The 27,981-nt window shown below is 42.2% G+C and overlaps 1 protein-coding gene across 1 annotated transcript in view; it reads right to left on the reverse strand.

Annotated features, from left to right (window-relative positions):
* Window positions 1–11,498: 11,498 nt before the first annotated feature.
* The window catches only part of TRIM66 (tripartite motif containing 66), a gene marked incomplete at both ends in the record, with an annotated part of 45,031 nt that continues 28,548 nt past the window's right edge, over window positions 11,499–27,981 (reverse strand). The window contains 10 exons of the mRNA XM_084208005.1: window positions 11,499–11,558; window positions 11,873–12,091; window positions 12,699–12,851; window positions 13,969–14,043; window positions 15,307–15,430; window positions 16,921–17,213; window positions 18,022–18,196; window positions 18,901–18,961; window positions 22,078–22,306; window positions 22,512–22,784. Coding sequence (XP_084064131.1) covers window positions 11,499–11,558; window positions 11,873–12,091; window positions 12,699–12,851; window positions 13,969–14,043; window positions 15,307–15,430; window positions 16,921–17,213; window positions 18,022–18,196; window positions 18,901–18,961; window positions 22,078–22,306; window positions 22,512–22,784 — 1,662 coding nt within the window. The remainder of the gene's footprint in view (window positions 11,559–11,872; window positions 12,092–12,698; window positions 12,852–13,968; window positions 14,044–15,306; window positions 15,431–16,920; window positions 17,214–18,021; window positions 18,197–18,900; window positions 18,962–22,077; window positions 22,307–22,511; window positions 22,785–27,981) is intronic.

Below are 27,981 nucleotides of genomic sequence, written 5' to 3' on the forward strand. Positions count from 1 at the left end.
CTCAGGTACCTCTGAGAAAAGGCCACTTCCAGTAGAAGAGGTCACACATAACATGCCAGCTACATCCAAAAAAATTGCTTGTTTGACCACTGTGGCTTGTGAATCAAGAGCAACACGGGCTCCTCTAAGACCCCCACATTGTAGATTCGTGTTTCAATCCACAGCTGCCAAACAAGTGCATTATTCCTGGCATGTTTTCCCAGCCCAGGAAAGCAGGCCAAGAGCCAGCTCCCAGAGCCACCTGACAGCCACCCGGGGCAGGAGTGGAAGGACTTCATGCAGGGTGGGTGGTGACAAGGATGTGTAATCTCACCCAAGCAGGGCTGTTCCCAGGGGAATTTGCCCCAGCTGTCTGTGCTGGCTAACTGCCTCTGGGGCTCAATTGCACATGTACAATCTGCAGGCTCCTTTTACAAATTCTATTCAGGCCTGAGAATATAGCCATTCTGATATAACCTTTTCCAGCCCTCCTGGTGGTTGCTCCCAGCCTGCCTGCGCTGTAATTCACCCTCATTTTGTCTGGGTTGAGCTGACCTGACTCATACAGGTCTGTTCTTTGTTTGTTCCATTGGTAGCCTGCACAGAGGAGACACACTGCATTGTCTCTGTGTCCTTTCACTGAAAGGTTCAAGTCAAAATTGTCTGTGTACCTTGCCAGAAACTTAAGACCAACAAAAGTAAACAGTCCTGTCAAATAAAGGGCATCAGTTGGGAGAATAAGAATTCAGTATTATGACAGCATGACAACAATAGTGAGGCTAAAAGACAAAATGCATCAAAACCTCTCACAGAAAATGATACTTGACCATTCTCTTCATTTCCTAGTTCAAAATGTTAAGCACAAGTAAAAGCCACATATGAAGAAAGGAACCACTGTGAAAGCTGCTGTGCTTCTGTCAGTCGGTACAAGACAATCTTGACCTTCATGCCACAATATTAAGCCAAAGTTCTTGAAAGGAGGCATTGTTTCAAAAGCCAGGCATTTTCTCAAGGGTGAGAAATGCCTGTTAAAGACTAGGTTGAAACCCCTGAGGTCAGATTAGGTTTGACATGTGACATCTAAACTTCTTTATCTGAAAGGGAAATTTAGAAAGCTCTGACTGCTCTGTGCTACTTAGCTGTGCTTTGAACAGAAACCAGCACAAGTGTGTACTAACAGATAGTCCATGGGAAAGCTTTAGATAGGGCTTTAGATATCCTTGATATTTATCTTAATATTTATCCTGTGATGTGTGAGTACACCTGCTTCTCTCCTTTGGGCCTAAAGAGAGTTGTTTCTGTTTTAGATAGGTCTGGCATGAAATACACAGAAGATAAAGTGCCACCAGCCACCCTGCCCCAGCAATAGCTGAGGAAACTAGTTTCCTGAGATGGAATATTTTGTCTTTTATCACACAGTAGTGTGATTCTAGTAAGAGCCTAAATCTGGATGCACAGAAGCTTTTACTTCAATAGACACAATACACAGAATAGGCTTAACCAGTGCCAGGATCTTCAATAGCCCTGACAGTGATAGTTTGGTATTAAGAGCTGCAGTGTCACTGGCAGCAGGTAAAATTTAGGAAGCATGCTTTGGGCAGAGACACCCAGCAATAAATGGTGGATGAAAGACCAGCCATGACCCAGCAGAGTGAGCTCCCAGCCCAGAAACCCAACCCTATTCTGGGCAGCATCCACAGCACAGTGGTCAGCGGGTGAGGGAGGGGGATCTGCCCCTCTGCTCTGGTGAAACCCCCTGCAGGGCTGCACCCAGCTCTGGCTCCCCAGCACAGCAAGGACTTGGAGCTGTTGGAGCCAGCCCAGAGGAGGGCACCAAATCTACCTGGGGGATGGAGCACCTCTCCTATGAGGAAAGGCTGAGAGAGTTGGGTTTGTCCAGCCTGGGGAAGAGGAAGCTCCAGGGTTGCTCTAACTGCAGCCTACTAGTACCTGAAGGGAGCTACAGGAGAACTGATTACGTGAAGGTGTAGTGGCAGGACGGGGGGAAATTATTTTAAACTGAGAGTAGGTTTAGATTGGATATCAAGAAGAAATTCTTACCTCTGAGGGTGGTGATGCCCTGGCACAGGTTGCCTGAGAAGCTGTGGATCCTTTCAAGGCCAGGTTGGATGGGGTGTGAGCAGCCTGGTCTGGTGGAAGGTGACCCTACACCTGCTGGGGGGATGGAAACTGAGATCTTTAAGGTCCCTCCCAAACCAAATCGTTCTATCATTCTATCAAATGTATAATGAATTGGTTTTTTAGCCAACCTGACTTCTCAGGTCCTGAAAAGCGCTCGTATTCATTTCCCAGTTCAAGTTCATCAGCGCAGCAAAGGGCTAAGGTCAGCACCACAGGAAAGCACCGAGGTGTCGCCTGCCCCTTCCACAGCGATTCCACGGTCATCCCTTCAGCAATCGGCATCCTGGAGCTCCATCTGCTGGTGCCGCGGGACCGGCCGGGAGGGGAGGAGGGACAGCCGGCATGGGGAGACACGCTCGGGATTGAGGGGAGCCTGGCCGGAACTCGCTCGAGATGAGGAGACACTCGGGATGAGGGGAGCCTGGCCCGGGACACGCTCGAGATGAGGGGAGCCTGGCCCGGGACACGCTCGGGATTGAGGGGAGCCTGGCCCGGGACATGCTCGGGATGAGGGGACACACTCGGGATGAGGGGAGCCTGGTCGGGACACGCTCGGGATGAGGGGAGCCTGGCCCGGGACACGCTCGGGATGAGGACGCACTCGGGATGAGGGGAGCCTGGCCGGGACACGCTCGGGATGAGGACGCACTCGGGATGAGGGGAGCCTGGCCGGGACACGCTCGGGATGAAGAGACACGCTCGGGATGAGGGGAGCCTGGCCTGGGACATGCTCGGGATGAGGGGACACACTCGGGATGAGGGGAGCCTGCTCGGGACACACTCGGGATGAGGGGAGCCTGCTCGGGACACGCTCGGGATGAGGGGAGCCTGGCCCGGGACACGCTCGGGATGAGGACGCACTCGGGATGAGGGGAGCCTGACCAGGACACGCTCTCGGGATGAGGGGAGCCTGACCAGGACACGCTCGGGATGAGGGGAGCCTGGCCCGGGACACGCTCGGGATGAGGGGAGCCTGGCCCGGGACACGCTCGGGATGAGGACGCACTCGGGATGAGGGGAGCCTGACCAGGACACGCTCGGGATGAGGGGAGCCTGGCCGGGACACGCTCGGGATGAGGGGAGCCTGGCCCGGGACACGCTTCGGGATGAGGGGAGCCTGACCAGGACACGCTCGGGATGAGGGGAGCCTGGCCGGGACACGCTCGGGATGAGGGGAGCCTGGCCCGGGACACGCTCGGCATGAGGGGAGCCTGGCCGGGACACGCTCGGGATGAGGGGAGCCTGGCCCGGGACACGCTCGGCATGAGGGGAGCCTGGCCCGGGACACGCTCGGCATGAGGGGAGCCTGGCCCGGGACACGCTCGGCATGAGGGGAGCCTGGCCCGGGACACGCTCGGCATGAGGGGAGCCTGGCCCGGGCATTGCCAGGTTGGCAGGCCTCTCCCTGGGGAGCTGCTGCTGGATCACCTCATGCCCTGCAGAGCCACTGCACCGCCTGGTCCCCGTGCTCATCCCGCTCCAGCTGGAGTGTCCCAGGGTGGTTTGGCTGTGGAAGGTCTCGAGTTCCTTCAAATGAGCTCAAAAGTCATTGAGAGCCCTCAGCGACTTCCAAGTGCTATGGTACACGAGGACATTTGACAAAAGGAACAAGGAGCTTACCTTTAAGGTTGCTTGTAGCCAGCTCGGCAAATCCTTGTGAGTGATATTTTAAAGTGTGCAGTATCAAATGTCCTAACTCTACTGTCCCCAAAATGGTCATCAGTAAGTGGTAACACCCCACAAGCAGACAGCTTCTCATAGTCTGGGGTTTTTTCCTTCCCAATAACGTCTCAAATCAGTTATTTTCTCTTTTTTTGCTATATAAAATGTGTTGGTGTCAGAGTCAGTTTATCAGCCCTGACGCAGTGGAAATTGGCCTCTCACACCCCTCTTCCACTGTTCACAATTTACCCCAGGTGAGGATAATTCGGTCAAATGATTACAGAACAGCCAGGCCATAAGGGCAGGGCTAGTTTGTGCACCTTCTCAATAAGAATTCAGTTTACAGCTCTTTGCCCAGCACTTTTCATATCCAAAAGTTTTGATGAAACTGCTTGTATTTTTAAGAAATATTATGCGGGAGTTTTTATTGTTAATATCTATTTAAATGGCCACAACTTTATTAGAAATGTGCCTGTTCTGTCTTTTCCATAATTGGTGCATAAGGGTTAGAGAGACTTGAGAAAAACTGTTGCTTTGACACTCTCCATCTACAAATCAACCTCCTCTGACAAACAATTTCAGCTTGCTTTTCTCAGAAATTTGAATTAAAGCACCATCTTTTTGTAGAAAGAAAATAAAGGGGGAAATTAACTTCCCTCCTTCCCCATAACACCAGATTGAGAAAGAGCTATCAAGAGATATATAAGTGCTAACTGTTTTCTACCGGGTACTTAAGGGAAACAGATGGATGTAATTATGGTTTTATGGAGGTCTTACCTAAAATGCTTACACTCAGCTGCCACATTACAGCTTGATTCTCGCTTATAAATACATATATTAATCTTTGTAAAGGTCTGCACAGATTTTAAGCTAAGGGGGAACGCACAGCCCCGTAGCTACCTCCCGCGGAAGGAGACCATATTAAAACCAGAAGGCGCAATACTGGAACCCGCAGGACTTGGAGGAGGCGAATTCTCTTTGCTTAAAACGACTCAGAGCGTGCTGAAAGCAGCAGAGGGAGCCAGCTGCCTTGCTTTGGAGGTACCAGCACTGCTGATGCCCTGCAGCCAGCCCAGCACCGATCCTCCACCAGCTTTACCCCTATCAGTGACTCTCCTGCTCCCAGCGGCTGTGTCGTTGTACAGGAAATTTTAGGAAAAGCTGAGCTTTGCTGCATCATTAGAGTTTACCGACCCATTCATGCTGTACCCCCACCTCTGGCAGTGAGCAGCACCTAAATCCTCACCAGGAACCTGAGAAAAAACCCATTCAATTGCAAAATATAACTGAGAGAAAAATAAAAAACGTCTTCACCTCCCACACCTTTACATCTGTGTAAGAATTTCATCTCTTAATAAGAGCTGCAGAAACACCTTCGCTCAAATCAGTGAGGAAAGTTATACACAGAACTTGACTTCTCTGACAAAGCCAGCAAAAAGACTGCAGTGCCACCCCTCACTCCCCCCTCCCCATCCCCAGCATCACCATTGGTGTTTACTCACCTTCAATTCCATCAAAAGAATTCTCATTTTCTTCCCATATGATGAGACAGTGTAAAAAAAAATAAAAGGGAAAACAGCTAACGCTGTCACACACATTAAAACCTGAATCTCAGCTTTGGCAGGTAAAGTATAACACAAATTTCCATGTAAGTTTTGGATCTCCAGAACCATTTTTTTCTCCCCACTGGAACTATAAGAAAACATCAACAAGGCTAAAAGTCAAGTCCTCCTATTCCCTCCTCAGGGAGCCTCTTCCTCTTTGTTTCTCACGCTTCATAATGTTAAGGCTCAATTTATCTCTGAGTGACCCCAGTTAAATCAATCAGTCTTCAATGCATTTACACAGGTACTCAGGAGGAAAAAACTTGATTAGTTAATCATTTAATTACAAACTGCTGAATTAATAATGGAGAACTTGACTCGAAATGAGAAGGGCATTATAACACTGACATCTGGGAAGAGGTGAGGCAACCAATGCAAATTTATTCATAAATTGTGCATTATTTGGAAGCAGTAAAAGCCAATAAACACAGAATCAGGCTAATTCTGCAGGTTTCTCACAAACAGAGTAAAAGGTTGAGTTCTGTGGCTATAAATATACTCATATACTTACAGCATGCCCTAATTAGGACCAGTGAAAGGAAGAAATTGCATATTCCCATTCCATTTAATATCCTTTCACTATATGAGTCATATAGACAGCAGATGAAGGGTGTGCTGCAGTAACACTTTTCCCAGCTGAGGGGCTGAAAGTCTCCAGGGTGCTCCCACCTCTCCAGCACGTGTCCAGAGCAGGCTGTCTCTCCTGCCCCCAGGGATCCCCGGCCCCATGGCACCGGGCTGGGGCTGGCATGATGCAACACAACACAGCACAGCACACTGGGAACAGCTCTGAACATGATGCAAGAGCTGGGAAGTGAGACTGTCACCTCAAAAGGTCATTGTTGGGAACTCCTTGTCCTGCAGCCTCACTCCAATTAAGAGATTTTTGTGGTATTTAAAAGATCAAAAACAAAGATTAAGACTTTCTGCTTTCTTGAATGGTGTGGGATATTACTTCGGGGGGGCCTTTATGTGGTCCACTCTCTGGAGAAAATCCTCGCTGTTTGTATCATGCCTGAGATAACCTGGCTCAGCCAGAGGTTATGGCTGCAGTACCTGCATTGCCCAGGCCACTGCAGCTGCTCTGGAACTGTGAGGCACTGGTGAGTCTGCAGCAGTGGACTGAGCATTGTCCTGTTCCCCCTCACTGAACAGAACTGCCCTGTAGGTAAAACAAGCTCTGTGTGACTCCTGACACTGCTCCAGGACTCGAGGTGCTAAGCTCAAGCATCATTGGCAGCATGCTGTCAGAGCCAAATCCCCTCTTCCATAATGAAAGGTTTCACAATGCTTTCATTTAACACTGCTCCATGATAATCCTGCAAACAGGTCTGAGGGCTGTATTCAATTTCCATCTCTGCTGCTTGCTCATTCCATCACCTTGTCATGCTGTTTTCCACAGTTGTAAGTGGGAAATATTTATAAGTACATCACAAACATGGATGAAAGCCAGTCAAACAACATTTCTAAAGCCCTGAGAGGCCACAGGGAAAAAGAAACAGAGGGGTGTCCAGTGTTTGCTTAAAGCACTGAATTCTTTAGTGTTATTTTTCATAAACCAAAGCCCACCTGTATATGTTAATAATAGACTGCACTGCAGATGCCTGAGGTATTCAAAATTATGTGCAAGATGCAGGATGGAGTTTGGGTAGGATTTAGAGATTAATTTTGAATTGATTTCCAGTTTATCTAAGCTCTATATTGCTCCTTAATTTATACCATAGAATAAAATATCCTATAAAGTTTCAATTTAATTTCTGTGATATACAGAACACTTGCACTGTCTGCTTGTTCTATACAGGCATCCTATTCTATTATTACTTTCAGTATCAGAAATTAAAGGTATTTTCCATTTGCTATTCTGTCACAGGAAAGGACTGCTTAGCTTGGCCTAGTGGGCTGTAAATTCACAAGTGTTGCACTGCACCACAGGCTACACAGTGTGGTAGAGACACGTGCATAAACTATTTCCTTGACTTAAATCTAGGCCTGTTTTAATGCTGTTGCAAAAAACATTAAAAGTGTAGCAAATAACTGAAATGTGATTATTTACAGAATGAACACTAACTTATAAATTACCATACAATCCAGGAATAACTGCATAAAATAGCCTGGCACAACAGTCTATCTGTTTTACTGTCATTATCTGAAGAGATCACAGTTTCTGATGCTTTTTAATGATCTCTAAACACTGGCATTTGCTAGGCCCAATATAAAACCAGATTAAGTTCTGTGAGTTTCTGTGAGCAGAGTCCGACATCTGAAGCCCTGTTAGGATGCTGTGTTTGTTCCTTCAGCCAGGAGAAATTATCATTCTGGTGCAGGCAGTCAGCACAAGACTTGGCAATGAGATGGTTTTGCAATGTGCTAACCTCACAATTTTAAAGGTACAATCAAAACATTACCTCTGATTTGAAATTTACAGGGAGTCTGTTACAAATTCCACCCTAAACAGGAAGAAGTTATCCAAAAATTATCTTTCAAGAACCTCTTTTAAAACATTTGGAATGAAAAGGGAGCAACTGGATCTGGATATGAGACAGCAAATTTGAGCATTGCAATTTCTCATCTCCACAGCAATATTCCCACCATAGCAAATGCTTTTCCCAAAAAAATCCATCCAAATACTGTCTTCCTACTTTTGCATATCCTAATAGAAGCTTCTCCAAAAGTCCCCTTAATCTAAATGCTACCAGTTTACTAAATGCTCTCATGCGAACACACATAACTGCACAGTAAAACATACTTGCTCGTACATTTACTAACAGACAGTGGGGCAGCATTTCTCAAAAAAACACTTCTATTTCTTCTTGCTCCTGGTCTACAAATACAGCTTCAAAAGATATGCATCCTCCTCAGCCTATGACTACTGCCCATCTTTATTTCCCCTAGATTACCTCATTTGACAGCTAAATAAAATCAGAGAAACTCAGGTGATATTTAGCTTTTTGTCTATAACAGAGTTTATTGCCTGTATTTAACACTTGAAGGAGTTGCATGCCCAGATTATTTTCCATCCTTCCCTACTTATACAATAAAGTTAGAGGTAACTATAAATTATCTCCTAATTATGTCTGAAGATCAGCACAGCTGTAACCCTGAGAGAAAGTGTCCTTACCCCTCAAGCCAATAGGTCCCCAGGTCAGAAAGTTGGTGCTGATAGTTTTATTTTCCCAAAAACCAGAGAGGAACCAATAATAATATAAAAACACTTGCAGTGTCTGCTTGACTTCTTGCCAATAGAGGATTTTTGTTCCTCTTTTTTGGTAAATTATTCCACTTTTTGGCATTTTCAGTTTTAGAATCTCTCCACTGATTCCTCCAGACTAATACATTACAATATGTTTTTCCTCTCACTAATAAGTAGCATGTTTCTTGGCACTTTATGTGTACAGACATTTAAACAACAAACATTTTTTGCTACTCGTTCTTGTCGTGTTTGTTTCTCAGTAACTTAGAGCAACTGAAAAACAAAAAGGCAAAATATCTACTTTGTATTGAAAATATTAGCACAAACAGCAAGCTGTCTCCTGTGTTAGCATAGCTGCTTTCATAACTGCTCTGTTTTGCTATCAGAAGTTATGAGCAATTTAGCTGATGATTGTTAAATTATATTATACAATCCATACATGAATTGAAAGCAGATGTACTGAGAGCAAAAATTTCAGATTGATGTGCAAAAAGACATTTCACATGTTTTATTGTTCAGCAATGCACATTACACATATAAACATGCAGTCATTGGTTAATGTGTATGGTTAAACACCTGTTTGTATGAACTGTGATGCCATTCTCCTGTCACCATACTGGAACAAGCAGGTCATTGAAATTGTCTGGGGGATAATGAAAGCCAAATCTGTAGCTGTCATTTCTTCTTTGACAGACCTATTACGAAACTGCAGTTAATCTCTTTTCCAACTGTTTAAACACAGAAATTATTTTCCCTTTATACATGTAACCCATTATGCAAGCGAAATATATTGTTCCCATAACCTGCACTGTATCATAAATTCACTGACCCATGGATTCATGTTTGAAAATATATGAAGTCATAAGCAGGACTTCAGTTTTTGTTCTGCTGACCAACATGACATGAGGTTTATGAGGGTTTTTTTTCAATTGTTACTAGTCTTAGAGTATTAATCTGAATCTAAATTAGCCTTAAGAGTGCTCAGGTCATTCAGTCCTGCCAGAACACACCCAAAAAGGTGTTTTATTTACAATGACAAGCTGGAAAAGGTCTATTTTTAATAAAAGCATAATACACCCCAGATGAATTTCATTTAAACAGGTGTTCTCCAAAACTAATGGTACAGTTAATAACCTTACAGCCTTTAAGAAACAGAAGGAGGCTCTCATTGACTCTGCTCTTCCAGGAAAAGAGGAAGCCATCACTAATCTCTAGCATTTCTACCACTGCCCCTAGATGAAGTCTAAAAAGCATACCATTGTTGCATTAGTAATGGTAAAAGATAGTTCTTTGGCAGAGGAACTGAGAAGAAATGATACCTGTAGCACAGATAAGGGTGATTAATTCAGTGACAAACCTCCACTCATTGCCCTGTGCAAAGACTCTCACTGTTTTGAGGAATTTGACAGAAAGCAAACATATATAAATTCACATTTAGAAAATGTAAAGGCTGTCCCTTCATCTCACAGTTTGCCAGTCACTTTCAAATATCCAGATTTTCACTTCTCCAAAGAAAAGGAAAGATTAGCACACTACCAAGTTAAGGGCAAACAGTAAGTCACACATTGTAGAATACAACATTCATATCTTATAACTATTTCATATATAAACCTTTAAAGTGTTATCTAAAATAACATACATGGTTACTAGACAAAATAGCCCATATAAACTATGCTGAAAATATCATCTTTATTTACAGGAACCTAATTAAAATGAACTTTAATTGTGTTTGAAGTCTGCAATAACCTCCTGTGTCAGAGCTAAGCCCCAGCCTGGATTGTTCTGCTGGGCAGAGCTCTAAAGAGGTAGATGCTCCTCACACACATGAGGAAAGCACTGGCCATGCAGAAATGTGGCTCACTTGCTGCTGGAAGGGGTGGGAAGCAGCTTTCAAACTTTTATCTTTGCTCAGGTGTTATGCCTTGCTACCCATCCCACCCTTCAGACTTTACAGTGACACATCACCTTTGTTCAAGCAAACTCTAAATCTGCTCTTGGTTGTGTTCTGCTCAAAAATTTTGAGCTTCTGCATATATAGCATTACCATCATCTTGTAGTACTGCTGGTAAGCACAGCGACAGGTAATAAGCAAAAAGAAAATCAGAAATAAATGATGTTAGTTTATAGGCACTTCTAGAACCATGTAATTCGCTCCATAGTTAATTTGCTGAATTCCAATATCTACTTTATATAAAAACAACTGCCTTGGGTTGTATAAAAACGCTGCCTTTGAGAGCTATGAAATCCCACACTGCTTTACCAAGCATGAATTGGATCCCAGAAGAATGATGCCTTTCAAACAGAGCACCCGGTACCCACTGAGAACCAGCTCTCACAGAGCCCCTGTTTTAGTATTACTATCACTTGTTCTTTCCTGATTTAATGAAAATGATGTGCTTCAAAAGAAACAGCTAATCAGATAATTACATTATCTCACAGGCTTTGGAGCAGCCAAGCTCCCAGAAAAATCCTTGAGTAAGACAACAGGATTACAGCTTTAATGGCTACACGTTGTATTTGTCACAAAGCATGGCCAACATTCACACTGAGGCTGCAAGATTATGACATGGTTACCTGTGCTCTGTAAAATAGAGATGTCCCATTGAACAGATTATGAAACAGTACTGCAGTATGAGGTATTATTAGGATGATATTTTTATTATTATTTATCATTAACTGTGACCAAGACATTAGTACTTCAGTGTAAACACTGCAAAACATATACATGATTTAACAGATGGAATATTGACAGATTTAAACATTTTGGATCTGTTGTCTATCCACAAGATCTAGAAATAAGGCATATGGTCAGCAGAAAAGGAGAGTTTCAATAAACAGCCCGAGCGCTTTGCTTTCCTCCCACACACCTTAACTCTGCCAGTCATGCTGCTGGGTTCCTCAAATCTCATATCTTGAGGAGGTCATACCTGAGGAAGGCTGTTAGCTGGCTGAAACATCATTCTTTTAGTTTTTTCGCTTTCCTGTGTACAAAGGAAACAAACAATGAATAGCTAAATGGCTTAATCTTTTTACAAACCTTGACAGAACCTTCTGCTAGGAAGATAACTGTGCAGCCTAAGAGGCTTCATTTGCTCCTGCTCGCACATTTATACACATCTGACACTTTATTCCACTCAAGGGACCATGATATAACATGTAGAACTGATCACACATCCGTGATAGAAGCTTGACAGTTTTGTCAGACAGCCCTGCCAAAACTTCCCATCAGTAGCTGTAAACAGAGTTAGCAGGGAGGCCACTTGGCAACCAAGTGCTTTTGCTTTTGCAATCTTACAGTGTGGCGCCGTTTCCTTTTGGGCTGCACACACTCCTGCCCGTATGACGGCCACTGGAAATCCTGGCATGGCACTGGGCTGTTCTGGCTCTCCACATCCTCAGAATCAGAGTCATCCTGCTGCATTGAAGGGAAATGCCTGTCTGGATAGATCTCTCTCAGTTTGTCTTCAAAGAACTCATCCAGGCATCGTCCAGCCTCAGCAACCTCGGAATCTGGCTGTGAGGGAATGAATAACCATTCAGTGCTACCACATGCAGAAATCATCTAGGATCAAACCCAGATAACTACCCCACCCCACCATCTCTCCTTGGCTCTGTCTGCTACGTCTCCATTAGTCTCTGCACACTTTGTACAGCCCATTAGTCCCTCTACATTTCCAGTGTAAGTAAAAACCAGATGCTGCTGTTAAGGAACACATTTGTGCACCTCTAAGAAGTAGAGATGTGCAGTGAACTAGAAAGAACAGCAGTCATCACTGCTTAGGAATTTCTGTGCATTTTATTTTCCCTAGGTATTTTACTGGCTATGACTGGCTTCTCACAGCAAACACAGCAACATTCCATAGAGCTGTCTGTGAAGATGTCCCTCTTTAGATCCATATATATCTCAAGTTCTCAGATACGCATGTAACTTCATACAAATTTCAATCCGGTCATTAAAAATACCCTGACATAATTTCCAAAGAATAAAACTGATTAATACTTCTGTTTATCCCAATCCTACATCTGACTTCCATGGAACCAGTAGTTGCACCAGTGTGACAGCCACTGAAAGAGCCAGCCCCTGCTTTATCTCCCCCCACTCATGCATTTTAGAAACATACATAATTGAACTTTGCACAGTTCCAAAACATGAGACGCACGTCAGTCACAAGTTCCTCAGGTGCACAGTAGTGGGACTTGTCCTTTTTTTGCAGCTTCCTTCGTATGGTGGACAAATCCATTGGCCTTTTGATGATCTGATAATAATGCCGAGCCTGCAGTAAGAATAAAAGGAAGGTATGTGACATTTTTCATTAAAACATTTCCTCTCCAGTGACTTCTATGAAATTTTGGACAGAAGTCATTGCAGAGGAATCCTTGCACCAGGGTAGAGAGCTCTAATCTTCCAGTGCCTACACTTGCACATCATCTTCCTGGGTGCTTTTTGATTTGATTAAAACATATTTGCTTGCAAGACTAATCCTAAAAATAGCACACTTCAGTGACTACTCTGCTGCTTGCACTTTGTGAAGTTTATCCCCAGATAACCACAACGCAAATTTAACCATGATCACTAATATATGTAACATTGATAACTAGCTGACGTTTTCCTCAAGCAATTACAAAAAGAATGTGCTGTGATACTTTCCGCTGATAATCTGGGAAGCAGTCTGTCAAGAGTGACTCAAAATGGGATACTGTGCACTCTTTTAAAAAGTTCAATGGGCATCAGCTACCAGGATATCCCACTCCTTAAATCTGTCAGGGTCTAAACCTACTTGTTAGGTAATTTGTTCCATAAGTTCATTACAAGCTTTATTAGGTGGAATGGGTTTTATATCATTATTTGAACTACTCCTTCACATACAACCTTTATTTTTCCCCTCTTCAACTTTAAGCACATGGTGCTCTACTGTTACAATATTGTGAGTCTCCATCTTCCTTAATGCAGACAGTTAATACTGCAAATGTAGAGAGGATGGATGAAGCAGATATCTCTACATCTTCCCTGCACAGTCACATTTACCTCCTGTGTGCACAGCACAAGAAAAGAGGGAGTTCAGGGTTGCCCCTAAAGACTTCTCTTATGGCTGTAAAATATTCTCCATGTACATGGCAAGTCAACTCTTTTAATCACAGGAACACCTCATGCACCTTTGCCATTTTACCAGCTTCTTAAATTGGCACCCAGACATCACCTGAGCACTGGCCAAATGTTTCCCTGCCCCTAGCCTGACACCTTCAAGGCACTTGGAAGAGGCAAACACCCACCCTTCCCTAGGAACCAATACTGTTCAGAAAAAAACCCTCATTACTATCTTTCAAGAAGACAAAGGAGAAGCTTGTGAGGTTCTCTGGATTCTCTCTGATCCCTCTACATGCAGTACTTACCAAGGGACTGACAGGTTCATGGAATGGGAGGCTCATACTGCTGCAGAACAGGGAGAGCACCAGCTTTTCACACTTCTGTGGAAGCCAAAATTGTAATCAATTTTAATTCAAAACAAGGGAGTTTCATTCTTGCCCTTAGTTAATCAATCATACTTTAAAAAAAAAGAGAATTCTCAATTTCGAATGCAAAATGGCACACTTCACTCTAGTCATGGGGACGTTTTGCCTCATAGCATTGCTATGCCTTGGAAAATAAGGATAGTCAAGAAATGCAAGAAAATAAATATTTTCCTGGAAATTCTTGGGAATTAATCACTATCATTATTTATTTTTTGTGCTCCAGATCTGTTCCTTGGCTCTCAACTGGGAGAATAGCAGAAACAATGTGGAAAGAGTTAAATGGCCAATGTTTCCCACTGCTCACATTGGTTTGCATGAATAGATATAAGTTGGTACTACTGCATGAAAACTCTTCCCTTTAATCATCACTAACTGATAATACACTTATACTAGTGTTTAGCTCATTTATTAGTGAAAAAAATGCACTACATAAACATTATAAGCCCTATTTTCTCACAAACAATGGCATTTTTAATCAACTCAATTTTCTAAATAGAATTTCACTACTTGAGACCCAAATCCCAATAATTTTTGCCTAGTTGTACCAACCCAGTAGAAACAGGACCAGCTCACCGTCTGCACTCAGTTGTGTGGACTCCTCCTCCCTGTCCAGTTATCACCAATATACACATGACATCTATATTGAATTTGTGCTTTCCAAATACTATGGACTTGAGGAAAAGACCATTACTTAATGGAAGATTTGGTAGAGAAAACTAGTAATAGATATGTAAAATGATAAGCTTTCCTCTAGGCAGAGTTAAGAGCCTAAATATCTTCAAGGGAACTAATAGGACATGTGAAGAGGACTGTATGATGATTTCAATCCAAATTAAAAGTGTCTTCATCACAAAAATGTCATTGCACTGACCCAAGAAGATGTCTGAGAAGGTGCCAGGTTTTAAAGGAAAAAGATTCAGTGTCACAAACCAGGCAAAACTGACTCGTGGAAGCTCTGCTCCTGAGTGTGACTTCCCTGTTCAAAGAAAAGAATTCCACATCTGCCTGCTTCATCTTTCCATAACTTTTTAAAATTGAACAGCAATGTCTAGAAAGAAGAGAATTATATAACCAAACAATAACAATGGTTTTGTTGTATTTACTGCTGTGTGTAACAGTTGAGTAGCAGCCAAGTGAAAACCATCTCATGAAAAAGCAAAGCCTCATGCTGAGATCATATGGCCCGCTCTAAATAGTGCAATATATCATTATTCCCACCTTCTGGTCACAGTCACCAAGGCCACACTGTGCATTGTGGCTGTGGCTGTAGCGTGTGTTCTCACAGTCATACTCCACCTCTGGCTTCATGGGGTTACGGCAAAGCGAGCACACCCACTCTCCCCTGCAAAACAAGAAACCAAAAAACTCGTGGGGAATTTTCTCCACATCCTTGTCAAACAGCAAATCCCAGAAATCACTCTTTGGAAAGCCTGATCCTTAACTAGCATTATGATAGCAGGCAATTGGAAGCCCATTGTACGAGATATTCTTCATTGGATCTGAATCCACTTAAAAAGTATAATCACTTCAGATTCTATTCACAACTCTTTTCCTGACAGAAAGGAAAAGAACGCAACAAAATTGTGTTTGAAATAATTTAGCCATAGTGTATGCAGCTGCACTGATTCAAGTTCTGCTTTGAAAAAACCACCAAGAAAAACAGGCAGCAACTGGTTCATAAGACAAACCCAGACCTTTTTGATAACTGAGATCCTTATTATCAATTGCAACAATAATTGATATATTTATCTAAGAAATCAACATTATCAGAAAAGGTGTGATGATAACACAGGTCCCCAAACCAAACAGACATAATCCTGCAAGGGCATGTGTGTCCATGCCAGTAGATGCATTTTCAGAAACCTCTTAAAGAGTTTTGTGAAGGCAGTGATGCAACTTCTACAACATCAGTGTCTGAATAGCTACAGATGAAGATATATTCAAAAATTACGAACATAGAACTTTAGTTAAGAAAATTAATTTACTTCATTAGAGTTTAACTTTGCTTTTAAAGTTTATTCTAACAGGAAAACTTGGTTTTCACAGTGCTTTAAACTAAAAGGTGATAACTCCACTGCCAGAGAAAAGAATGAAATCCAAAAGCTGAAAAGTCCTGGTTTTTAAACAGAAAGGAGAAACCGGAATCTCCAAATTAATACCTTACAAAATATTTTTCTCAGCTGAGACAATGATTTGAGCTTGGCTCAAATGAAGTAGACTTTGGTTCTGCTTAGTAATGCTTTATAACAAATTTAGACTTGCATACCACAGTAATGCACATTATTCAGTCTCACTTTCAAGTCAGATATCTGGACATGTGTCTATTTCTGGCTCATTGCATACTATCCATATGTGACAAGTTGCAAGAGAATGTATCTTAGGGAAAACAATGACTGAAATATTTCCACAAAAGCCCTGATAATCCTCCATTTCCCATAAAATTTGCTAACAAACTGAATAAGAACTCACTAATTGCCCTTCCCTTGTGCTAGTCTCTGTTCTGCCAAGAAGAGCTGATGTCTACACTCCAGATACTACATGAGAGTTAGGTTTTTATTTTTCTCCAGTGAGTCACATGAAAGTTTTTTAAGTTCAGATCTGCTACCTCTTTTGCTGTACAGGCCAGTTAACTGCAGAAAGGGCACAGTGACAGGAATCAGTTCTTTTTCATAATTCATTTAGTTCCTTGCATGTAAGACAAAAAAAGTATCAAAAAAGGCAAGTGAGAGATGCAGCCCTTGCATAAGCCTGAAACATCAATCCCTGAGGATATCTTCTGCCCCCAGGCAGTAAGCAGGAACAGCAGAGTAGTGAAATGTAATCCATACTCACACTGGAAAGCTGAGCAGGGCTGGAACATGGCAGGAGAGATGGAAGACCTTGGGGCAGTGATCACAGCACAACAGTTCTCCTCCATTAAGACACACAGCACAGAAATCCTCATTTTCAATTGGACTGACTTCCTGAGTAACTGGGGATTTTTTCATGCTGGAGATGCCATTGCTGAGCTTCTGATCAACAGATGGAGACTGTGTCTGTCCTGCAGCCTGGGAGATGAGAAATCTCCCATCCTCTGAGTTCTCCTCTTTGGACTTCTGTCCTTCAGCTGGACTATCTTTATTTATCTTGATGGAAGAAAAATCTGGGATCAGACAATCATCATTTTCACACATCAGCATAAAGCATCATTAGTTATTTGCAGATAACCAAGTACTTCTTGTACTTGGAAGACAACTACCAACAATTCCCCAACAAGTGCTTCCTAGTGCTTCTCTGCAGTGAACTCTGCTGGGGTTCAGGAGGTCCACACTCTTGGCATTTGCCACTGGCTGGCCAGGTCACCTTGGTCAGGTCATTTCCTCCATATAGCACAGTGTAGGAGCACTGTGAGAGAGCTGTGCAGATTCTGCACCACAGGTGATAGAAATAGGATATTCTACAATCTCACTTGCAAATTTTATGGTAAACAGCTCAAGCCCCTGCAGTGCCCCCAAACATAAAAAAATATAGTTTTTTTTCCCACCAGACATTCCTGTTGCCTTCTGTGGAAAGAAGTTCACACCCAAGACTCCACTGAAGCAATAGAATACAAAGCTTTTAAAAGTCTCTTACACTGTGATTTCTGGGATCGGTTCCTGGCACTCAAATACATATTCAGGCCAGCTTTAAGCTACTTATCCTGTATTTGTAAGCAGAAAGGTGAGCCAAGTTGCTCCTTAGTATATGAAAACACTACAAACTTTCAGAAATGGAAGATGCAGGGAACTCCACAGCAAACTCAAAGCTGTATTGTCTTTACCACAACCCATCACAGAAGTACCTGAGGGTCAAACAAATCAGCAGACTTTTTTACTGTACAACATTCCACTGTGCTTGCAAATCAGTGGGATAAGGGGCAGAAGGCAGGTAAATCCTGAAGAAAATCCCCCTCACCTTTATAGACATGCTTGAGGACCGTGTGCCACACTCAATGACCAGGAGGAAGTTGCCCTCCTGCTCGTTGTCCTGCGGCTGGAGCTTGAACACCGGCAGCTCCCCCACCTCCGAGGCAGAGATCTTCAGGCGTTCCAGTCGCACATAGGGGATCCTCTGCTCCTTTGGGGCACCTCTGGAGTCAAAAGGACTCGTGATTAAATTCATCCACGTTCCACAATATTCTCGTCTGTCCTCAGTTTCATGCACCATTGTTTGTGCTCCTTTTCCTCTGTGACTCTGGTGGCCAGACACTGAAAATCTTTATATTTTTTCACAAACCAATTCTTTACGAAATGTGCATGCAATCACTTTAAAATAATCCTATGTGTAAATGCATTACTAACTCCTGTGCTAAAGCTTGCCCTGCTCTCTGTATTCTTAATTAAAAGTAATTATTATTACTAATAACAATTAAAGTAATATTTTATACTTTTCAGTGTGGCCGGTTTCAGCACAAACACAGCACATCATCAACTTTACCATATTATCACAGCAGTGGCTGAAAATCAAATTTTATAAAATTGTTGGGGTAAAGTTAATCCTGTTCCCATTATATCTTTCAGCTTTCATTGGGGCTTAAGATTTTCTAATTGTTGAAGTGAGGTAAGTTGGCAAGTTACTCATTCTGGAAAATTACACAGAAATACATGAATTCGCCGCTTCTTTTCCATTGCTGTTTTCAAGTTGGAGAGCACTTTACAACTTTCAGAACGAATACCTATAAGGAATCTAGAAATCTTTTTAAGTTCCCCATCATCATTAAGTATGACAAATTTTCTAAATACATGCATAAAATTTCACAGTCAGTGCTTTTGTATAAAAAAAAGACTCTGCTACCTGACATTCTGATTGCTTTTCATATCCATTTCAAAATGTTCCTTTTCACAGTTATTGGAATCTGGAACAGAAGATAAGAAAATGAATAAAATATTTATAATATCACAGGCAGATTAGGGTAGAAAGTACTTCAATATTCATGTACTTCTGACTGGTGTTTAATATGATATCATAAGTGAAATATGGAATAATTTCATCTATATGTATAGAAAATGTGCATGCTATTTTCTGTTCTGGTGCAGAGCCTTTGTCTTTCTTTTTTTCTTTTAACCACAGCTTCTGTTCTAAATAGAAGGAGCACATATGAAATATTTTGCGGAAACGGTTTCTTTCCCAGGGAAATATATGTACACAGCCATATCACACACATCCATATACGTGGAAACAACACAAGTTGCCCTCCTCCTCTTTACCATACAGCCCTCACTTGAGAAAAGCAGACCCAATGAGGTCTGAACCCCCAGGGCTCAAGAATCTTTATGGTCTCCAGCTCCACGCTAAGAAGCTTCTGGATAATTCCAGTTACTTGAAAACAGGAAGTAAGCTGTGTCTCCCATCTGCCACCATGGGACAAAAGTTACACTAGAATTCCTTTCTTTCCTCCAGTGTCTGGAACATATAAACACATGAATTCAAAACTATCAGCTATTTATTTGGCTGTATCAGCATATGGCTGTAGTTTTGACTGACATTAAACACAAGTAACAACACAGTTCTGGGGAGATGGGATAGGATAGAGACAAATGTCTCAGTGGATGTCCTCAGAAATACAAGTCCATTGAAAAATTTCATAATCTCACCTTTTGTTAGGAATTAGTCTGACACAGCCAATACAAACAAGAAACAAACACGATATCATGGTTTATTTGAGATAAGAGAGGGCCAGGAAAAGATGATTTTTAAAATAAAATCTAGCTCAGGTCAACAGTACCTGCCACAAGGAACAATAAAATGAAGACTAACAAGGAAAAGTGCATTTCACATCACACCTAAGGCATTATTCACTTGTGATTGTTGCTCAGGTGGAGGGTGGGTAGCCCTGTCATGGGCAGAATTAGTAAAGGAGACTGCACACCGAGCTGAAGGAGCAGCTCTCGTTGCACACTGTCAAAGCAGAGGATGTTCCAGTGGTGCTGGCTTCCTACATGAACCAATATTTCCATCAGCAACTGGGCCCATCAAACAAGAGTGCCTGTAAAATTCATGGGAAACACCAAACTAGAGGGGTTGCACTGTGGAGATTATTTTCAGTTAAAAATAGACCTCAGTGCATGAGAGGAAAAAACCTCCTAAATCAGTAGGACTGAATTGAGACAACTGTACTATGCTCATGAAGGGTCAGATGAACGTAATCCCAAAGGAAAACAACTGGCTCGGAAAATGTTCTTGCAAGGAATTAAGGGTTAAAGTGAGCTGTTCTCTACACAGTAAACCACCTAATGCTGCTGCTGCAGAAGGGAGGAATGCCATCCTGCAGGGAATCACCAGCAGCAAGGAATGTGAAACACAAGGAGCTGATACCCTGATTCTGCATGGCATCCCAGAGGCCTCAGCTGAGCACTGCATTTGGCTGTGGGCAGCACTCCTTAATTGCAGAGAACCCAAAATAGCACAGAGGAATGAGGTGGTTTTGAAAAAAATCAAACCCCTGACCCATGAGGAGAGGCTGAAACCATCAGATTTGTTTAGTCTAGGAAAGAGAAGAGGAGGGAAGGGTGTTTATGCAAGTCATAAGAAAGAAAAATGGCTGTGAGAGGGAAAATGATCACACTCTGCACAATTTTTACCACATCCCGTGTGCCCAGGATAAGAATTATTTTGTTTTAAATTAGGCTGAAATGTTTAGGTTTGCTATTAGAAAAGGATGAGTCACTGGAGACATTTACCAGAAGGAATGAGGCTTGGCAGCACAGCGCTGCTGAAGCCAGCAAGTCCTACCCAGAGCCACCAGCAGAGTTAGCATTGCCTTTGCAGCAGAATTCATGTTTTATGGTGCACTGGTGACTGCATCTCCTCACTGCATGTCCCTAAACACTGACAGGATGGGAATTGCTTGTTCCTGGTCCTTCCTTGTGAAAAGGGAGCAGCACTGAATTCAACACTCGAGGCTTTCCAGCCCCTTGCCCAACAGGGCCTGCATTTTATACCCAGCAAATTTGTAGCATCCACTACTGACAGTGAGATTCTGAATGCTGGGGCTGCCTCTGTGTGTGGTGTCACAAAAGCCACCCCAGATACCACATTGCTGCTCCTCAAGACCCTTCAGCCTGCCTGAGGCACAGCTTTTTAGGTGTGCTCCTGATTCTTACAACTGACACAAATGATTGTGCCATAATTGCCAGGGTTTGGCATAGGACATCGAAGAGAAGACAAACACATTTCCTTGGCTCACTGGGCTAGGCCTCCTTTGTACTAATTAGAATTCTCTGAATAAAAATACAGGACAGAAAGAGAAATATTAATTCATCTTTTATAGAGAAATGCAGCCAAATATTGGCATAAGTCATGGGATAACAGCTTGATCCTGCAATCCCTTGCTTGCATGAATAGCCCCATTGACTTACAGAGTTTGCAGGAATGAGGCTTTAGAGTGTAGCACAACGATGTTGGCAATTTGCCCATGAAAAGAGTTAAGTAAAATCTAATTCTCCATTAGGGCTGAGAAAATAGGCCTTGGCTGAAGGGAGTGTTCCACAGTAGACAGAGCCAAGCAAAGGCACATGCTGTGCAATGTGTTAACAAAAATTTGGTATGCTACTGATGTGAAGGACTTAGCAGAAGGCACATTACATTTTGGAAGTAATGTGGGGTTTTTTTAATTGAATTTGGACTTTTCAAACCAGCTCTTCAGTAGTCATAACTGCAGGTCTCATTAACAGGAGTGCTTCTAAGAGAACTAATACTCCAGGTACTTCACAGAGTCACGCTCGTTTCTGGTTCACAGATGAGGGATGGTACAAATTCAAAGCATCTAATTTCCATGTTTTTCCTCCACAAATGAGATCAAACACACTTTTCCATTGGATTAAGTACTCTGATAGCATTTGAAGCTTGCTGGAAAAGCACATTTACATGTAAGTATATTAATAAGCATACTGCTTTATCATGCTTACAGTGCACAGTACTAAGAATGAAAAAAACCCCAAAACCTAAAGGAAATAATTAAAAGCCTGGTACCTTCTTTGCTTCTAGGTTGTCTCATTCTGGCATTCACAGGAAGGAAAGAAGTGTTGCTGAGCAGTTCAGAAGCAGAAGTGCAATGCTGAGACTTTTTGATTGAAAGATTAATAGGTTCTTCCATCACTTTTTGCATAGAAAGGGTTAATTCATTAACTACCTCTTGCCCAGCAGTAGCCAAGCTGTTTTCCAGAAGACAATCCACAGCACTGAAGTCTTCATTTTCTAGCTGCAGCGGGAGGGGGAGAAAGAAATGCAGAATTCAATTATGAGTTTTCCTTCTTTTCATGTTAAGAATGTAATTCATAATCAGTCTTCAAATACCAGACAAGGAAAACTTTAATCGACACAGCATTTTGACTGCTTGACCAACAATAAGGTGCTGTAAATGGAAGTGGATTCCCTCTCAGCAGAGGAGTTTGAGCCATCCCTACCTTGCATTTAGTGCCTCCCAGGAGTGCATCACCTGGAGCAAGGGCAGCAGGAGCCCCAGGGCTGGAGTCACTGGGAGCCCTGCCCAGAGCCAGGCTGTAGCTGGGCACGGGCTCTGGTGCTGTGTCACACTCACAGAGGGCATTTGGGGACGGGCCAGGTGTCACAGCAGCTGCACCTTTCACCTCTGGGTCAGCAGAGCTGGGCAACCTCGTGGGAGATAATTCCATTTCTGCACTGTTTGGAAAGCCCACAAAGCTTAGGGATGCTGAACGCTGGGGAAAGCAAAAAAGAAGAAAAAATCCAATATATTAATAAGCTTTCCAGCAGCAAAATGCTACTGTTCTTTCTATAATAGATGAGATGCTCAGTTTCAGCTCGACATAATCGAACAGTTGTGTCACAAGGACTGTAAGAATCTATTGTAATCCTATGCTGTTTCCAAATGCTTTAGATTCTCCACCATTAAAACTGAAAAAGGAGACAACTGGGTTGCTCTTCTGGTGCTTACAAAAAATGTCTTCCTTAGATCAATTCAAGGGATTCTGATTTTTAACTCCTACAATGATTGGGAAATCTATGTAGAACACTGTACCAAATTAATCCTTGACTAAAACCCTATTATTTTCCATTAAATTTTCCCAGAAGAAATAAGATTCAAATCAGAAATTCTGTCATTTTATTCAAAGAACATCAGATCATTCAGAAAGAAGGTTCAGAAGAAATAAGATTTAACTCTGACTTAAGTACATGAAGTTATTTTTCTGGTTAATGATGCTGAAAAGTTTATGATAGTTAGTCTGTCCCATTAGAACCTGAAGCACTTCCCCTTTAAATAACATAGATTAAATGCAGAAATATCCTACATGTACTAATGAGGAAACACGCCCAGTTTCCAAAGAAAGGGAATATTTACCAAAGCATCAATATGCATTTTTTACTGTCTCATGATTTGTCACTACCAAACTCACAGAGACACTGTTACACAAACCAAAGCAAGCCCACTCATCTAGGCGACTTCCCTAAGCTGCCTCACACCGTGGAATGTGGGACTCTATTGAAAACAAGACTCTTGTAGCATCCATGTGAAGCAAAGAGAAGGAATTTTAGGAAGTGTACAGATCTGTGTCACTGGAATACACAACTTTCCCTTGATTTCATCATAGCTCATTGGTGTTTCACCCTTTGCATTTGACTGCAATAGGTAGGTAGCACTCATTTTAATATAAATCAAGACAATAGAAATGTGTCCATTGCATCTGAATTGGAGTTTAAATTTCTTGTTGTACTTATTTCTCCACTAGAGGCCTGTGACTCAGAAGTGAATCTGAGATAGGATCCATTTCCTAAATTTAATTAGTATTTTTCTCAACATATCCTCCATTTGGGATTTTGATAATTTTGTCCATCTTAACCCCACAGTGGTAAAGACTGCAGCCTAGCCTGAGCTGTCAGATGTGTCTGTGTAAATCCTACCTCCTGCCAGCCTTGAATTCCTCTGCTTGCAATGCACAGTAACTTTGTGCCAAGACAGCGCTGCCCACAGACACTAATTCCCACCTAACCATGGCTGCAATTCAATTTCCTCTTTGTCAACTTGCAATAGATGCTACCATGGGAGCTTTGCCTGAAGAGTGACCACTTAATCTGGCAAGACAAAATACTTCTGCATTTGAGACAAAAAGAGGTCAGCTCTTGTGCAGAGCCAGGGGAGGTTTGTGCCATTCTAGCACACAGAGCTGCAGTGAGCCTGCCCTAAGCAGTCCCTCCATATAGAAGGCACACCAAGGAACACTGGGTTCCTGCAGCCAGGGAATTAATTGGTCATTCTCCCCGTCTTGAGTCCAATGGACACTCCTGAATCCAAGCTGTCTGAGCTCTCAACAACTTTTTGGAAGCAGCTGGAACTGGTCACACATTCTTCCCAGCTTATATTTGAGCAGAAAACTATACCACAGCCAATAAGGAAATGCACCAGAGGCCCAAACTTGCCATATAGTCCATCTGATAGAGCGTTCCTAAGAATGCTGAGGTTTCAAACCAAAGTTATCTCCATAGGTCAGCAAGGAATCCACTTTTCATGGCCACACATCCTAAAGTCCATAAAGATCAAAAATGTTTATTTGCTACCCCAATTTGCTCGTAACAGGTTCCTGCAATTGCAATGACAAATGGGACCTACCAAGTACACATCTGCCTTTTCATTCCATCACTCATTTTATCCCAAGGATCTTTCAGATGACAGAATTAACATGTGAATTTTTCCCATACCACTCACAAAAAACTAAAACAAGCAGAATTCATGCTCCAGCTGAAGATGAACTGTAATCAGCCCTTGCCTTTTCTCCTTATTTCAGAGTCTACTGTGAGCATTAATTAAGTCCCTGTGAGTTAGCCAAATATTTTTTTAGTCAGGCTCTCCATAGCATGGAGCATGCACAAATCCCTGAGTCCATAGGAAGTACCCTACAGCTGTACTCCATTGGGAATGGCCATGCTGAGGCAAACACATGGCAGGCACACCCCCCAAATTTGCTCCCAAGTTAACCGGAAACCTTCTGGCCATTCAGCTCCTCCAATCACTACCCACATCTTCCTTGACTCATTTACAAGCACGTGCCATCATCTCATGTGGTGAGACCTGACCCTCTGTTTGCAGCTCAGGTGAAATGTTCCCCTTCCTAAGGCAATTTAGGCTTATTCCTGGCTCCAATGACACAAGTTTACTTACTGGGAGTAATCACTGAGATGACCCCTACTGTAGGGAAAAAAAAAATATGGAGACACACACACACAAGATGTTCAGGAAGGTGAAATTCAGTTGCATGGTGTGGCTATGTCCTTTTTACTCTTCTAGTGAGCATCAGTTTCTTCAGAGATCCTCTTAAATTATATAAGCCAATGTAAAACTTTACTCTTGTTAAAAAGAATAATGAGGCCATCAAACTACCATCTGTCTTTCCCTTGGGGCAAAAGTTAATTTTGTGGTTATTTTAATGATGAAGCAACATTATGATCTTTCAGTGCAAAATATTAAAACTCACAGTTAAGAACAGGCATTCCATCCTGATCCATGGAGCTGCTGTCAAGTGTGAAGTGAACAATGCACTGGGAACAAGGCTCATTAATAGACTATTAATTCACTCCCTAAAATAATCATTTCTTTTGCCATTAGCAAAAATTTCTCTTTTCCCTTGACAGTTCAGCTAGATTTTGCAAATGGGACGCCTTTAAAGGATTTATCTGTTTTATAAAAGCTCTATTGCTTTTACATTGCAACATTTGAACAACAACAAGCATTAATTATGCTCTTGGGCAGAGGGTGGCTTCAGCTGTTGGTTAATTTTGAACTTTTTGACATTTTAATGTACAGTCTGGCACATTGAACTACATCTGTTTTGCTATAAATGGAATTCTCATTGTCTCATAATTAATTTTGGTCTGATGAGCCTTATAATATAATGGCAGCAGCATCACCACCCCAAAACGCCTCCTACCACGATTTTCTTAGCTATGGTAGTGAAAAGTAAGAAAAAAGAACATGCAAAGTGCCTGCAGAGAACAAAAAATAAACATATGGTTCAGTTCAGATATTTCTTTGATCACTGTCGCATTCCAAAAAGGTCCAGTGTAAACATGCAGCACCAATACAGAAGAATTCTGAGAAGCAAATACTTACCTTGAAACAGTGGGATTAGGATTTGTTAGGATTGTTTTGGCAAAGCCTCAGGGCTGTTGACATTAAGTGTCACTGATAAAGGAAGCTAAAACTGGGAAGCGCCAATTCTCTTTGCTATGGGAGAAACACCACGCTGCAAATGGATGCAGAGTAATGAACGGCTGCTATTAAGTGGAGCAATCCCCCTGGCAGCTCATTATGCTGGAAGGTTAAACAAATGTACTACTCCAATCCAGTTGCTTAACAGAGCAGCACTGATAGCACGGGCTGCACATGCTTCCCACTCCCAGTTTCAGAACGGAATCCGAAGGATTTCCTTCCTGCTTTCACGAGGAAAAAAGAATCCAAATCTTCCTGAGCAATTTGTCTGAATAAACTGGAGCGGGCTTAAAGATGAAGGAGGAAGAGATTGCATGGAGCAAGCAGCATCATGTTTTATTTATCTCCTTTTTTTCAGGTCAAAGGAAAAGGGTTTTGTAAAATTAACATTCTGGGAAATGTACCTAATTGCATGAAGGCATGAAGGCATTTGTGCCGTGAGCAGTTGAATTCTGTAAAGCAAAAAACATACATAATTGAAAAATTTACAGTACCCCAAACACCAGACTATTATTTCCTTCATCACTAATTCCTCTAAAATTAATAGTAATTAAGGGGGAGAAAAGAGCAGCAAGAAATCCATTTTGGTCCCAAGGTCAGATTTGAAGTTCTAGGGTTGGATATTAAATTATGATTACTTTCAGTCACTAAGCAATCACAACATGCTCTGTGCAATACTACCATCAAATAAAATCTGTACTCTGTTCTCCAGCACCCTTCACAAAAATTTCATGAGTTTTTCAAGGAAAAAAAAGCAAAGTTCCACCATGAACTATCACTGCATTAGTCTTTCATGAAATGCTTCCACAGCATATACCTGGAATAAAAGAGAAGCCTCTCAGACTGCTCTGAAGGTACACCCTGGATAGCATGGAATATTTCCTAGGATTTCCCCATTTCAGGTACTTTATGGTGCTTGAGACAGAGTTTTTGAACTAAAAAGCTGGGACTTGTTGTGAATCAAAAAGAATACAACAAATATAATGCACTACACACCATTTCCACGTTTACACTTTCTTCACTAATCTTGGTCACCCTGCCTCAAAAATTATTTATCAAAACCACAAAGTATGGGGGAAATGGTCAAACACACAAAGGACCAAAATACAGAATGGCTTTCACCCAACTCTAGAGAGACAAGCATTCCCTTTTAAGCTTCAAAAATAAACTTTCAAGAATAAATTCAATGTATACTTACAAAATACAGATATTATGAATGGGGTGAATACAGAGTGATTATTCACTGTTTTTCCTAACACAAAAGCTACAAGGTATCAGGCAAGAGACTTAAGGTAAGCAAAGGAACTTCTCATGCAATGCAAAACTCAACTGGTGTAGAATGCTGAGGAGTATTCTGCACCAGGATTGAAATGGACTCAAAATTGTGAATTAGATAAATTCACAGGCAAGGGGTCTATAAAGAGCTCTCATCCACAATTGTCTGGCTACAACCTCCATGTCAGAAAATCCTTGAAGTGCTGGCTTTCAGAATCTGGGATAGTGGACCATCAGTTTATATTTGTCTGTTTCTGATGCCCTTCCCTAAGGATCTGCTGCTGACTATATTTATATAGGATCAGGTGCAGCTGCTCACTGATAACTCACTGAGGCAGTGCACAACATACTCAGAGATTCACTTTAAGCAGAAGATGAACTAACAGAGATAAGGATCTTGCTCCAAAGTACAGAAGGGG

This window comes from Fringilla coelebs (genome assembly GCF_963513975.1).
Source record: "Fringilla coelebs genome assembly, chromosome: 6".
NCBI classification, from domain to species: Eukaryota; Metazoa; Chordata; class Aves; order Passeriformes; family Fringillidae; genus Fringilla; species Fringilla coelebs.